We start from the raw sequence: 15,208 nt of genomic DNA, 5'->3' as shown, positions 1-15,208 counted from the left end.
ATCAAAAAATATTGGAACATGTGATTGACAGGTGTTTGTTAACTAGGTGTGTCCTGTTAGATCAAATCTTTAAACAATTAAAGAATCCATGTTTGAGCTCTGGGTTTGCCTGTAAAGGCATTTGTTATTAAAGGATAAACCAACGTGAAGATCAGAGAGCTGTCTATGGGAGAAAAGCGAGCCATTTTGAAGCTGAGTAAGGAGGGGAAGTCTATCAGAGGCACTGCACAAGCATTGGATATAAACAATACAATCATTTGGAATGTCCTGAAAAGAAAGAAACCACTGGTGTACGGAGGAACAGACACAGAACGGGTCGACCAAGGAAAACAACAGCTGATTACAGAAACGTTGTGAGAGCTGTGAAGAAAAACCCAAAAACAACAGTCAGTGACCAACAACAACCTCCACAGGACAGGAGTGAAGGTCTCACAAACCACCATTTGAAGACGACTTCGAGAGCAGAAATATAGGAGGCCATACCACAAGATGTAAACCACTCATCAGCAGTAAGAATCAGACAGAGATGAGTCACAAAAGTTCTGGAACCAAGATTAACCTCTACCAAAGTGACAGAAAGGCCAAAGTGTGGAGAAAGAAAGGATCTGCTCATGGTCCAGAACATACAAGCTCATCTGTGGAACATGGTGGAGGTAGTGTCATGGCTTGGGCTTGCATGGCTGCTTCTGGAACATTCTCACTAATCTTTACTGATGATGAACTCATTATGGTTGCAGCAGAATGAATTCAGAAGTTTACAGGAACATTCTGTCTGTAGATTTACAGAGAAATACATCGGAATGAATCACGAGGAACTTCATCATGCAGCAAGACAATGATCCAAAACACAGTTCCACCTCAACACAGGACTACAACTGAAAGAGGCTGCAGTAAAAACCTGGAGAGGTTTCACAGAAGAAGAAACCAGCAGTTTGGAGTCAGTGAGTCGCAGGATTGATGCAGTTACTGCGAGTGAGGGAAATGCAACCAAATATTGTGTTATTTACTATAAGACACTGTTCCAATACTTTTGCTCATCCAAAAACTGGGTGGTCTGTCACCAAAGGTGCCATGTTCTGAGTTGTGTAACACATCTAGATGTAAATATGAGGAAATCAAAGCTGAAATTCTGATCCAGCTCCTCATATCCATCTTTTGATCTCAAACCCAAATGTCTTCAGTGTATAGTGAAGGACTGTTCCAATACTTTTGGTGGGAACTGCATCTCCATGTCTGTGGTCCACCCAGTGTATTAGCCTCTGTGTCCTTTAGAAAATACTCAGGACATGTACATGTCTGTATGAGTGTCAGAATTACCATCAGTGTATTAATAACATGAAGCTACACTCACTGTCCACTTTATTAGGAACACATGTACACATGCAGCAGAAGACCACATCAGGTTCCACCAAGAACAGGTATCTGAGGCTATCACGGGCACAGACTCACCCAAACTGGACAGATGAAGACTGAATATGTAAAAATAAATAAATAAAAATCTATTAAAAAAAATAAAATCACTTGGTTTTTCTCCAATCGTCAGCTGTTCCGACTGGGCGAGTCTGTGCCTATGACAGTCTCAGATCCCTGTTTTTGATTTTCCACACCATTGTGTGTAAACTCTAGAGAGTGTTTTGTGTGTGTGTGTGTGTGTGTGTGAGAGAGAGAAAATCCCAGCAGGAGATCAGCAGTTTCTGAAATCCTCAAACCAGCCCATCTGGTACCAACAACCACGCCAGGGTTAAAGTCACAGAGATCAGACTGTTGCTTCATTCTGATGTTTGAGGTGAACATGAACTGAAGCTCTAGTCCAGGATCTGCAGGATTTTATGTGCTGCACTGCTGCCACATGATTGGCTGATTAGATAATTGCATGAATGAGTAGGTGTACAGGTGTTCCTAATAAAGTGCTCTATACTGTATAACATTATATAAGTGATATTTAAGTTTAGTGCTCATCACTTTCCCTGCAGTTCCTTATTGAATAGCATCGGTGCTGTTCAGTTCACTTCAATGGGATTTAAAGCCTGTTCTGATGCTAGAGTCGTATCTCCCTGTAGTTCTGGCCTGCTTTCCCACTGAAGATAAGCAGGGTTGAGTCTGCTCAGTACCTGGATGGGAGACCTCCTGGGGAAAACTATGGCTGCTGCTGGTTGCCACTCGGGGGCACTCACCCTGTGGTCTGTGTGGGTCTAATGCCCCAGAATAGTGACCGGGACGCTATACTGTAAAAACAGCAGTGTCTTTCAGATGAGACGAACCGATACCCCTGACTCTCTGTGGTCATTACAAATCCCAAGACGCTTATGGTAAAGAGTAGGGGTATAACCCCGGGGTCCTGCCCAAATTCCCCCACTGACCCTTCTCCATCATCCTCTAATAATCTCCATCTCTGAACTGGCTACATCACTCTCTCCTCTCCACTAATAGCTGGTGTGTGGTGGGAGTTCTGGAGCAATACGGCTGCTGTTGCTTCATCCAGGTGGAGGATACACATTAGTGGTGGTTAAGGAGACCCCACCACCACCACCCCATACAGTGTGAAGTGCTTTGAGTGTCTAGAAAAGTGCTATAACTAGCATGTGGTCTCCAAGTTAGTTTACTACTAGGTACTCCATATTATTACTCTCCACAGTAGATCAATAATAAATGTAGAGTATAAATACTCACGGGACAATGTAAAGACGACTTCACAGACGGTCTCAGAGACACACTTGGCCATGTAGAGTCCTCGAAGGCTGTAATCAGCTTTCAGCATGGTCAGGGAGGAATTCCCCTTCAGGTACTGTTCATAAGAGACAATAAACCCGTCTTTAGACCTGCACGAGACGCTGCTACACATGACCAGAACATCGTCCTGCTTCTGAAACCTGGTCCAGGTCAGTTCACCAGAGCACTGCACAGTACAGGGGAGAGACGCCGACTCATGCAGATTCCCAAACACCTTCTGTCGGTCTACGGACAGCACCACACAGGGGACTGGGGGAGGGGATAGAGAGATATTTATACATTCCCATCACTGCACATGCTGCCTCAGAACACACGTACAAAATAAAAGTCCTTACCTAGCAGTAATATCACTCCTGCACAGAGATGCATGATGGCCGGTGTCGATCCTTCTGGAGGAAAAGGGGGAGGGGTTAAAAACAGGTTAAAAACAGGTTAATGGTTAAAATGAAAAGTGTGGAATGCAGAACTCTACAGTACAATCTCTTCATTAGTGTTTTCCAGTGTTTTGGGTAGAGTGTCAGTCATTCTGTAAAGAAGTAAGTAGCTGCGTTTACATGGACAACAATAATCCACTCTTAACCCGATTAAGACCATACTCTCATTAAGAAACTAGCATGTAAACAGCAATTTTTACTTACCTTAATCTGATTAAGGTCATACTCGGATTAAGCTCTAATTGAATTAGGACAGGTGGAGTACTCCTGTTTTAGTCGCATTATGGACGTGCGTTACAGACATGTACAGTGAGGGAAAAAAGTATTTGATCCCCTGCTGATTTTGTACATTTGCCCACTGACAAAGAAATGATCAGTCTATAATTTTAATGGTAGTTGTATTTGAACAGTGAGAGACAGAATAACAACAAAAAAATCCAGAAAAAGGCATGTCAAAAATTTTATAAATTAATTTGCATTTTAATGAGGGAAATAAGTATTTGACCCCCTCTCAATCAGAAAGATTTCTGGCTCCCAGGTGTCTTTTATACAGGTAACGAGCTGAGATTAGGAGCACACTCTTAAAGGGAGCGCTCCTAATATCAGTTTGTTACCTGTATAAAAGACACCTGTCCACAGAAGCAATCAATCAGATTCCAAACTCTCCACCATGGCCAAGACCAAAGAACTATCCAAGGATGTCAGGGACAAGATTGTAGACCTACACAGGTCTGGAATGGACTACAAGACCATTGCCAAGCAGCTTGGTGAGAAGGGGACAACAGTTGGTGCGATTATTCGCAAATGGAAGAAGCACAAAAGAACTGTCAATCTCCCTCGGCCTGGGGCTCCATGCAAGATCTCACCTCGTGGAGTAGCAGTGATCATGAGAACAGTGAGGAATCAGCCCAGAACTACACGGGAGGATCTTGTCAATGATCTCAAGGCAGCTGGGACCATAGTCACCAAGAAAACAATTGGTAACACACTACGCCGTGAAGGACTGAAATCCTGCAGCACGCGCAAGGTCCGTTGCTCAAGAAAGCACATATACATGCCCGTCTGAAGTTTGCCAATGAACATCTGAATGATTCAGAGGACAACTGGGTGAAAGTGTTGTGGTCAGATCAGACGAAAATGGAGCTCTTTGGCATCAACTCAACTCGCCGTGTTTGGAGGAGGAGGAATGCTGCCTATGACCCCTGGAACACCATCCCCACCGTCAAACATGGAGGTGGAAACATTATGCTTTGGGGGTGTTTTTCTGCTAAGGGGACAGGACAACTTCACCGCATCAAAGGGACGATGGACAGGGCCATGTACCATCAAATCTTGGGTGAGAACCTCCTTCCCTCAGACAGGGCATTGAAAATGGGTCGTCGATGGATATTCCAGCATGACAATGACCCAAAACACACGGCCAAGGCAACAAAGGAGTGGCTCAAGAAGAAGCACATTAAGGTCCTGGAGTGACCTAGCCAGTCTCCAGACCTAAATCCCATAGAAAATCTGTGGAGGGAGCTGACGGTTCGAGTTGCCAAACGTCAGCCTCGAAACCTTAATGACTTGGAGAAGATCTGCAAAGAGGAGTGGGACAAAATCCCTCCTGAGATGTGTGCAAACCTGGTGGCCAACTACAAGAAACGTCTGACCTCTGTGATTGCCAACAAGGGTTTTTAAACCAACTACTAAATCATGTTTTGCAGAGGGGTCAAATACTTATTTCCCTCATTAAAATGCAAATCAATTTATAACATTTTTGACATGCGTTTTTCTGGATTTTTTTGTTATTCTGTCTCTCACTGTTCAAATAAATCTACCATTAATGTTATAGAATGATCATTTCTTTGTCAGTGGGCAAACGTACAAAATCAGCAGGGGATCAAATACTTTTTTCCCTCACTGTAAACACCTTAATCACATTATGAACATCGTGTGGGAGTTTTCACTGCATTGTGCGACAGGACACAATCACACACGGCAGTTTTACGGCGAACAAGAGAGTTCGGCCGCGTCCCAAACCACATACTTTCCTACTATAGGCCTGTAGTGGGGAAAAATACATGTATCTCGGATACTATATAGACGGTAAGTACGCAGTTTGAGACGCAGCCCATCGCTTCAAGCAGTCGTCTATTAGGACGTACAGCATGACTAATAATTAACTGCACTTAAAGCGTTCGTAAATAAAATAAATAAAAACACCCAAAACTGTATATGGTACCAGAACTGTATACGGTCCTGTAAAGAAGACGGACTGTACGTGGATATGTGAAATTCTGGAGGGACGTCGGACGGCGTGGCGCGGTGACGTAATGATGCGGGCTGTTCATCTAATTATGATCTATAACATGTAAAACGGGAACATGACAGGAGTATTCTAAAAGCGACTCATGTAAACACCTTAATCACATTATCCTAATCAGAGTAAGGTCAATAATCAGATTACTGCTGTCCATGTAAACGCAGTCACTGTGGACATTTCATATTCTCAGACAGATCTTCCTGTCTCTTAAATTACGCAGTTAATCTCAGTATACATCATTAGAATGAGAGTAACTAAATGTTTTGAAGGTTTACAAGTGTTCACACAGAGAGCGGTTTAATGGTTAAACACACATTAAGATTATAATTGAACGTCAGCATGGACTCTTCTAAAGATTGGATTCAACACTAAGAGGAGCTTGTAGCTGTACATCAAGTGTCTATATCTCGGGATGGACGCTGAACTACAGCTGATCTGATCAGGGAGGAAATAATCCACACACTGTGTCAAACATCGAGGGTTCACTCCAGTCCACCGATCCATCACACTGAAATGAAAACCACCGACACCTCTGCAGGTGCTGTTCTAACTGTCCCTCCACATCTGAGGAAAGCAGGGAAACTCTCCTTGCCCCTGTGCGGACACTGAGCCGGACATCAGCGACAGCGGACATCATTTCTCTCTCACTTTTGATGACCTTGTGTCACAGTTTCTGCGACCAGTCATCTCTTCATACCATGACCCGTCCGTGTAAATAATCTACTGCAGTGTTAATATCACCCGTGTAACATCTGCAGGAAGTAGATTCACTACTCACCGGAAATAAAAACTCCAGCAGATAAAAACTCCAACAGATAAAAACTCCAACAGATAAAAGCTCCAGCAGATCTCCAGCAGTGAACAGATGCTGAACACAAACACACACCAGCTCCGTTAGCTCCAAACTTAGAGCTGCAGAACACAAACACCGGCTCTAATCTCTAAAACTCTACAATAACTGTGATGTCGATAATAAAATACTTTCGATATGAGAAATAAAAACACAAACTTTCCAATCGCAGAGTTAAATCACTAAAAATGAAATAAAAACCAGATTTAAACGTCGATATCGAGAAAGAGGAATAACAACAGCAGCAGCAGCAGCCTGTTATCGCGAGACTACAACATGTCCATGTGCGCGGCACTCCCTTTACACTGTAAAATGGGCGTTCCTTGTTTCATGACGTCACGGATCTTCACTCTTAAAACTAATCCTGACATCTTTAATCAGCACAGCAAAGTGTGTTTAAGTGGAATATTCTACTGATTTAATAACTCTGGATATAAATGTGTTTTATTAAATAGCTGAGAATCTAATGGTGTTATTTGGAATCTAGATTTATTTCTAGGTGATTTTAGGGAATCAGATTAAAATGGTGTTTATAGATCAGGACACAAAGCAAACAGGAGAGTTTTATGGTGGAATTACAGAAGAAAAAGACTGAATCATATGAATCCATATTAATCAGGACTAGAGAGAACTTCCTGGTCAGGGTTGTGGTGGATCCGGAGTCTATCCCATGAACACTGGCTCGGGCCATCTTCTCTCCATCACTCCTATATCTACTCGATCTACTAGTCTGCAGTGGTATGGACCAGTTTAATCAGCTGTACATGAAGTTCCACTGACACCATATCCCCTGATATTTATTACACATGATATTCTAGAAGCACATCTGCATCACAACATTTAGTGTAAGAGCTCCACAAAACCCATCAGAGTACGCTAGTACAGGTCCTCTCTCAAAACTCCACCAAAAGAGCAGTGTTCTCTCCCCAGGAACCACAGAGGAACCTCAGAGGAGCACATGGACATGTGACTGTGCAATGATCTGTGCAGCTGTTTTCTGATCTCTCTGCGATTACCTGACTCCACCTGGAAGCCCCACCCACTTTCCCTCATCTCACAGCTTCTTACCTTCTGGCACAGGAACTGGAGAGTATTTTGAGATTAACATTGCAAAATGTGTCTTTAAGCCTTTTAAACAAAATTGAGAATTTACAAAACACAGTCTGATTTATTTATAAGTCACAAATATATATATATATGGCTAGAAGATCATCTGAAGGATAATGATATAATCATGGTGGTATAATAGGCACTGCTACTGTAGGGCTAACTTCTAGATCAATCATTCCCATTCTCTGTGCTCTTTATCAGCTCTCCATCCATAACTTTCCAACGCGGAATATTCATCTTCCCAGATTTTCTCCAGGACTTTTAACTGGTGATTATTTTCATGACTCTAATGGCATTTCCCCCATTTCTACTCGTAATGATGCACAATACCCATAATGCACTTTGATGTTTGTATGGAGGAGAAACTTGTGGAGTTTTGCAGATACACAACACTGCGTGCAGGACGTCTCTCACTCGACCTTCTGTTCCTCCTGAGGTTTTAAACCAGAACCATAAAGAGGACGGTGTGAAAGGCGGCGGGAATAATACTGAAGAAATGAAAGGTGGATGGAGATGGAGAGAGTGAAGGGCGTGTACAGATGAGAGAATCACGTGACGGTGTGTGGGCGTGGCAGTGTGTGTTCTCTCCCAGAGACTGGATCATCAAGCCAGGACCAGCAGATTTAAAGCTTCCTGAATCTCAGTAACTTCACATCATTCACACGCAAACTGAAATTAGAACTCAGATGAACTTTCAGAAGCATAAACGCTTTATTTTTATTATTATTATTATTATTATTATTATTATTATATATGCTTTATTTTTATAAAACTTTAAATCTTTTACACAAAATACAAAATTTACAAAACACAGTATACTGTATAATGCTGTATAACATGCTGTGAATAAAAATAAAACACTAATGACCTACAAATGTACAAGGAAAAAAGATGAAAAGATGACTGATGAAACCAAGACTGAAATATTTGGAAAAAGCACACAGCACTACATCTGGAGTAAAAAGGACACGACCTATCATCATGAAAACATCATCATCATCCCAACCGTAAAGTACGGGGAGGAAACATCATGATCTGGGCCTGCTCTGCTGCATCAGGGCCCGGCCAGCTTGCAGTCACTGAGGGGAGATGAATTCCCGAGTATATCAGACAATTCTTCAGGATAATGTGAGAAAGTCTGTGCGTCAGCTGAAACTGTGTAGAAGTTGGGTGACGCAACAGGACAATGACCCAAAACACCGGAGCAAGTCCACAACAGAACGGCTTCAGAAAAACAAAATCCGCCTTTGGAGGGGCGGAGTCAGAGCCCAGACCTCTACCCAATAAAGATGCTATGGAATGACTTGAAGAGAGCTGTACACACGAGACGTCCAAAGAATATGACCGAGCTAAAGCAGTTCTGCAGGAAGAACGGGATAAAACTCCTCCTGAACGATGTGTAGGTCTGATCCACCGCTACAGGAAGCGCCTGGTTGAGGTTATTGCTGCCAAGCGGGGGGTCAACCAGTTATTAATTCTAAGGGTTCACTTACTTTTTCCACTGCCATTTTGAATGTTAATGAGCGTGTTCAATAAAGACATGAGGGATCAGAATTTTTTGTGTTATTATTTTAGACACATTATATTGGTCAATACCCCTGACTTAGATGAAGATCAGATCACATTTTATGACCAATTTATGCAGAAAACCATGAAATTCCACAGGGTTCACATACTTTTTCTTGCCCCTACAGACGGACTGTCTTACTGAAAACTTTAATAGATTAAAGTGAATTGTATTCTGCACGGGCTGGCAGTGGATGGAGTGTAACATGAGTAATGCCGTCAATAGTTTTATACGACGTGGCTCATCTACACTCTGATTAATTATCTTATCATACACTCTGGACCTGGCCTAAGGGTTCTTTAAATTCGACTCTTCTCCTGGATGGTTACCGTTTCCATTCTGCTGGAGGAGAGCGAGTCTGCTGTTCTCAGCATTCTCACGGAGCTGATGAACTTCTCTCCTCAGACGCACATACATCACAGATACAACCACAAGCACAGATACAAGCAGCAGTACCATCAGTATCAGTACAATCCCCCACACTGGTACACCTTCCTGCTGCTTAATGTCTGGACACGGCTTGATGTCTGGAGACGGCTCTGTAAAACACACAGAGAGAGAAACGACCCTGTGAGTCCCGTTCCAGCGTCACACATTATGTACAGCATGTGGTGATGAAGCACGGCTCTGATACCAACTTTAACATGCAGCAGAACCTCTCTCAGATATTCTCTCTTCACTTCTACACCCAGGTGCAGCCTACAGCCTTCTGTTCTTTTCACATCAAACCTCTACATCATCCATTATTCCAGGATTGACCATCAACACATCTCCTGACTCAGTGCAGTGTGCACACTGGTCCTGTGTGTGTGTGTGTGTGTGTGTGTGTGTGGACACAGAACAGTTCTGTTCTACACAGAACAGAAACATCACAACATGAGGACTCTGCAAGACGTCACACACTGAGTCAGGACAGAAAGGGTGTTGATGTGGTGAAGGTTTGATCCATATGAAAGTGTCAGGAGGTAAAAACACACTGCAAACACAATCAGACTTTATTTCTATTGGACGCTGCAGCAGGTGGAATTTACACAGAAAGGCTTACGGTGCTTTTAAAGTGAAGGAAAGCCGTGTGCTGATTTGGACTTCCATACAGAAAGGTAGGTGACACCAGAGGAGGCGTGAGACACCGATACAGATCTACAGAGCTCTTATTGATCGTTCCAGCACTGATGGAGAACTGCTGTGGGTCTTGCAGAGTGATGTTGTGATGTAGTCTGACCGACTTCCTGCTTTATTAACTAAATGTGCTCTCTGAGCGCTCTAGAACCCAATCCAGTGTGTTCTGCAGGGAGACGTGCTCTTTACTGTTGTGGATTAACACACAAGCTCGAGCATGCCATGACTGTGAGGGTCAGTGTAAGAGCCATTATGGTCTACTGAATGTCTGTTGTAATTCCTTGGTTGAACACTGGGTGGAGTGTGGGTCTAAAGTATACAGGTTATCAGAGAGTAAGAGAAGAGGGGTGTGTAATGGAAGGAAGCACAACAATTTGACAAAATGAAGTGACACATGACTATCTTGTCACTTAGGAAGTGTTGTAGGGTTGTTTCTGACGCGTGAGATCCAAACAAGACACATTTACATCCTTGTACTGCTTTTATCAACTTTATTCTTCACAAAGCTTTTAGGTGTCATTTTAAACTCACAGTCCCAGTGCACAACTCTACAACACACACCTCTAGTCTCAGCAAATACGGTTTTAAACCCAGACAGTCACTGTATAAAAGCAGTATTCAGTATAATTCAGTATAACTGTTACACGTACTCATTAGACACTTTCTTACCTCTCACATGGACTGTTACGATGGCTAAAGTCTCATCATTCACTATATCCTGTACTGTGTAGTTCCCACAGTCAGAGACGTCTCCATCTTTAATCTGAAGAGTGTTGAGGAGAGACGCTCTCTCTTTATAATCTGGACTGCACTGGATCTTCTCCTTGTCCACGCTGCAGATCTGCAGGTTTGATGGTTGTACAGCATCACTGGCAGTAAAACTCACATCCACCAGGTCAGTGTGGGGTAAGAACACCTCTATGGGTTCACCTGGGGCAATCACATGGGTCATCTCTAGAGCTAAGGAGAGGTGAGACAGGAAATTAGAGACATAAGCAGGAAGTGTGTAGTGTTGAGGTTAAAGCCCACAGTACACTGGGCAATTCCATAGCACAACACAAACATAAATCACCACCACAACACTACAGAACGTTCGTAAACAACAACAACAACAACAACAACAACGGAAACGTTTCATCACAGTGACAGGACAAGGTGATGATCCTGTTTTTACTGCTACAGAGAAGAATATACAACCGACTGATGATGGGATTTCGTTTTTATAGTTAATTATAAGCACTACTATATCCATTTAGGTTCTGCATGCTGTACAGAGGAACTCACTGAGGAACTTCAGGAAGTAAGTCTTACGTGCAGCAAGAAGTCTCCACTAAATCTCTTCTACAGTTTAAAACTAAGGTAGAAAGCTAGGTGATAATGAGAAAAGCCAGACTGGAGAAGACCAAAGACGACGACGACGACATCACCACCCACCCACCCACCCACCCACTCACTCACTCACTCACTCACTCACTCACTCACTCACTCACTCACTCACTTGACACACAGTTGACACACACACAGAAAACACAGCTTACGGTGCATATGCAAGTTTTCCTCATGTTGCTATGTTTCAGACTCATCTTAAACAGATTCAACTCATTGTTTTTGTCATCAATCTACACACAATACTCACCAATGACTAAGCAAAATGGCTTTTTGGAACATTTTGTACATTTATTAAAAATAAAAGAATTATTCAGACACTGTTATGACTCATCGTTGAGTTCAGGTGCCTCCTACTTTGATCTCTCCTCCTGGAAATGCTTCTACAACCTAGAGGACTAGAGGAGTGCTTAGTGGAGAACAGACGTGTACTTACGCTCGATGAGGAGACGCACGTTACAGACGACCTTATTGTCACACAGACACGTGTACAATCTTCTCGCACTGTAATCAGCTGCAGTGATGGTGAGATGTGGATTCCCCTTCAGGTACTGATCATGAGAGATGTTAAATCCCTCCTCTGACCTGCAGGAGGTCTGATCACACCGAGCCAGAACACTACCTGGTTTATGAAACTTAATCCATTTGAGTACACCAGAACATCTGGAGTTACAGGTGAGGGTAACGGGGTGATGAAGTTTGGCCGTTACAGAAACATCACCGGATACAGTGGGAGCAACTGAAGAAAACAGAAAGAAGAAGAAAAGGAAGAGGTGTTAATGGAGGATATTAACACAAATCAGTGTGTAGACACCGCTAATGCTGAACACACCAACACCATTTCAGACATGTGGATAAAGAAATCTTACAGCTGAAGATCTGCAGCACAAACAGCAGTGTGTAGCTCCACATGTCTGCAGAAACACACAACACACACGAAGTTACACCACATGACCATTACAGCAGCAGTTAACTCAGTTTTGTGGTTTTATGATTAGCTTCTGTATTAATATCTGTATTATCTGTAGCTTCTGTATTAATCTCTGTATTAACATCTGCATTATTATCTGTATTATCTGTAGCTTCTGTATTAATCTGTATTAACATCTGTATTATCTGTAGCTTCTGTATTAATCTGTATTAACATCTGTATTAATATCTGTAGCTTCTGTATTAATATCTGTAGCTTCTATATTAATATCTGTATTAACATCTGTATTAATATCTATTAATATCTATTAATATCTGTAGCTTCTGTATTAATATCGGTATTATTATCTGTATTATTATCTGAAGTTTCTGTGCTGAATTTATTGTTGACTGCAAAAGAAAGAATTATTTCAGACAAATTCAAAATAGTAAAGATAAATATCCTCGGTCTGGCCAACTGATCCACTCGGGTGGTAAATTCAACACTCCCTAGTGCACACACAATGCTCATTTTGTCCAACAAAAGTACTGATATTAAATCCAAAGTAGCAGAAGATAATGTTTTGTGGAAGAACAGGAGAGAGAATACGATGAAACGCGTGATAGAGCTAGAAAACCAGTTAAGGTAATGCAACTCTTAAACACAGTGATTAATAAACAGGATTTAAAAAGGACTTCCACTGTTTCTCACAATGACCACAAACGAGACACGGCATGAGATGAGACCAGCAGAACTGTGTAACGTACAGAGTTCACATACTTCAGAGAAGATCGTACAGTTTTATAACCTTCTCCTCCTTTTCCAGTCTAATTTCCAGCAGATGCTACAACGTGCTTCATTACTACCATCATCATCATCATCAGCCTGAGGGAGAAGACTATTTTTATTAGTAAAGTTAATAATGAATAAAAAGCTTCTCTTAGGAGAGATCAAAGAGTTTGGTAATTCCCGATGGAGATTTATTCACTGTTCCATTAGCGTGAGTTTACAGTGGAAACTGGGAACAGCATGAAACAGCATGAGCGCCCCCTCCGCCCAAAGAAAGATCTGCACACAAACAGCACGAGCACGCCTCTTCACTTAACTCCACCCACCAGCTCGAGACTGCAGCGAACTCGGTGTCTGTGGTGTACACATAACAGTGTAAATAAACCCCACTAACACACACCGGAAGTGCTGTCCGTCGCTCACTCTCTCCACCTCATAACACCACAAACAGTGTAGTTTAGGATCTGACCGAGAAACTTCTGTCTGACATATGGTGAATTTTATCTCCTGTTAAACTCCACTATAACACTACCAACACACACACACACACTGAAGTCACCATCAATATACATATAAACACACACATACACACATACACACACACACACACACACACACACACACACACACACACACACACACACACACACACAGTATTTCAGTATAAACGAGTGTAGTGTATCAGGGAGGAGTTTATATTTAATAAGTGATAGTTTGTGTGTTTATTAAATGAAACAATAATCTACAGGTATGTAAATAATCACTCCAACATTTCATCCCATGACCCGTCCGTGTAAATAATCTACTGCAGTGTTAATATCACCTGTGTAACATCTGGAGGAATTAGATTGACTACTCACCGGAAATAAAAACTCCAACAGATAAAAACAACAGATCTCCAGACTGAACACAAACAGCAGCTCTGATAACTCTACAATAACTGTGATGTCGATAATAAAATCCTTTCGATATGAGAAACAAAAACACATCAACTTTCCAATCGCAGAGTTAAAAACACTAATAATAATAATAATAATAATAATAAAAACACTTTTAAAACCCCGATTTAAACGTCGTTAGCCTGTTAGCGAGGAGGAAGTGCGCTGCCCGAACACTGCACTGGAGTTTTCTTACAACACCGCCACAGAAAAACTGAAAGAGTGACATCTAGCGTTAAACACACAGCGTCATCCACACAGCATCTCCCCCCTTCATTATAATGGACCCGTTTTGTTTTTTGAACAGCAAAGGCGGATCTCTCAAAAATTCCCGGAAGTTATCATTAAATGCTAGCAGTGCAGTAGAGTTGCAGCAGAACAGACCGTTTGTGATGCACTTTTAAAAGATAAAGCGTTTAAACAATCAGATCTCATATTGTCAGTGAGCGATCGGAGTTTCCCCATGCAGCACAGCAATCATGGTGGACATTATACAAGAACAACACGGAGGAAAGGACAGACGAAATGCTGCACATGCTTTTCCGTTCATCAGAAATGTATTTATAAATCCATTGCTGTAAATAAGTGCATAGCAAAAGTCAAAATACATAAATATATGCTTGTTTATGAACATAGGCAAGTTGAATATATTATTTATTAATTTATGTTTGAAATAAGTGTAGGGGTGCATAAGAATTGTAAACATTAAGATTAAGTTCACTTAAGTTTACATTTCACTTATTTGCAGTGGATTTTTTAACACAACACACTGAGCATCATGCTGCTGCTGGTCCATTAACCCATTGTGCAGCAAGTTGACAATCACTGATAGTCTCCTGTCTCTCGAACTATCTGAAAGTCATAACGATGACATTAGTGATTGCCCTTGACTAACTTACAACTTTAAGAACATGAAAAAAAGAATTAAAACAACAGCAACATGATCTTTAACCATGGTGTGTTAACAAGGCAGGTAAGGCGAATTGACCACACTGATCCTCAAATATTAGTGGATTTTATTATTTTTTAAACCAACATTGATGCAACTATATAAATACTACATACACATA

General features: G+C 41.8%; 2 protein-coding genes across 5 annotated transcripts in view; both read right to left on the bottom strand.

Moving 5' to 3' along the window:
* Window positions 1–6,581, bottom strand: part of LOC108255415 (uncharacterized) — a 10,777-nt gene extending 4,196 nt beyond the window's left edge. The window contains exons 1-4 of one of the 4 annotated variants that reach the window (XM_053674524.1): window positions 6,479–6,574; window positions 6,248–6,318; window positions 3,066–3,119; window positions 2,671–2,979 (exon numbers count right to left, since the gene is read on the bottom strand). In XM_053674524.1, coding sequence (XP_053530499.1) covers window positions 2,671–2,979; window positions 3,066–3,099 — 343 coding nt within the window. In that variant the 5' untranslated portion in view covers window positions 3,100–3,119; window positions 6,248–6,318; window positions 6,479–6,574. The other 3 variants (XM_053674522.1, XM_053674523.1, XM_053674525.1) reach the window with 3 other exon arrangements.
* Window positions 6,582–8,118: 1,537 nt separating this feature from the next.
* On the bottom strand, window positions 8,119–14,324 carry LOC108255580 (uncharacterized). The gene is made up of 5 exons (XM_017451653.3): window positions 14,061–14,324; window positions 12,371–12,415; window positions 11,938–12,240; window positions 10,785–11,075; window positions 8,119–9,535 (listed from the first exon to the last, which is right to left on the bottom strand). The coding sequence occupies exons 2-5, from the start codon at window positions 12,411–12,413 to the stop codon at window positions 9,285–9,287; spliced, it is 888 nt and encodes a 295-aa protein (XP_017307142.1). The 5' UTR covers window positions 12,414–12,415; window positions 14,061–14,324; the 3' UTR covers window positions 8,119–9,284.
* Window positions 14,325–15,208: the final 884 nt, after the last annotated feature.

Source organism: Ictalurus punctatus, chromosome 22 (genome assembly GCF_001660625.3).
Source record: "Ictalurus punctatus breed USDA103 chromosome 22, Coco_2.0, whole genome shotgun sequence".
Classification (NCBI taxonomy): Eukaryota; Metazoa; Chordata; class Actinopteri; order Siluriformes; family Ictaluridae; genus Ictalurus; species Ictalurus punctatus.
This window is presented reverse-complemented; position numbering and strand designations above follow the sequence as displayed.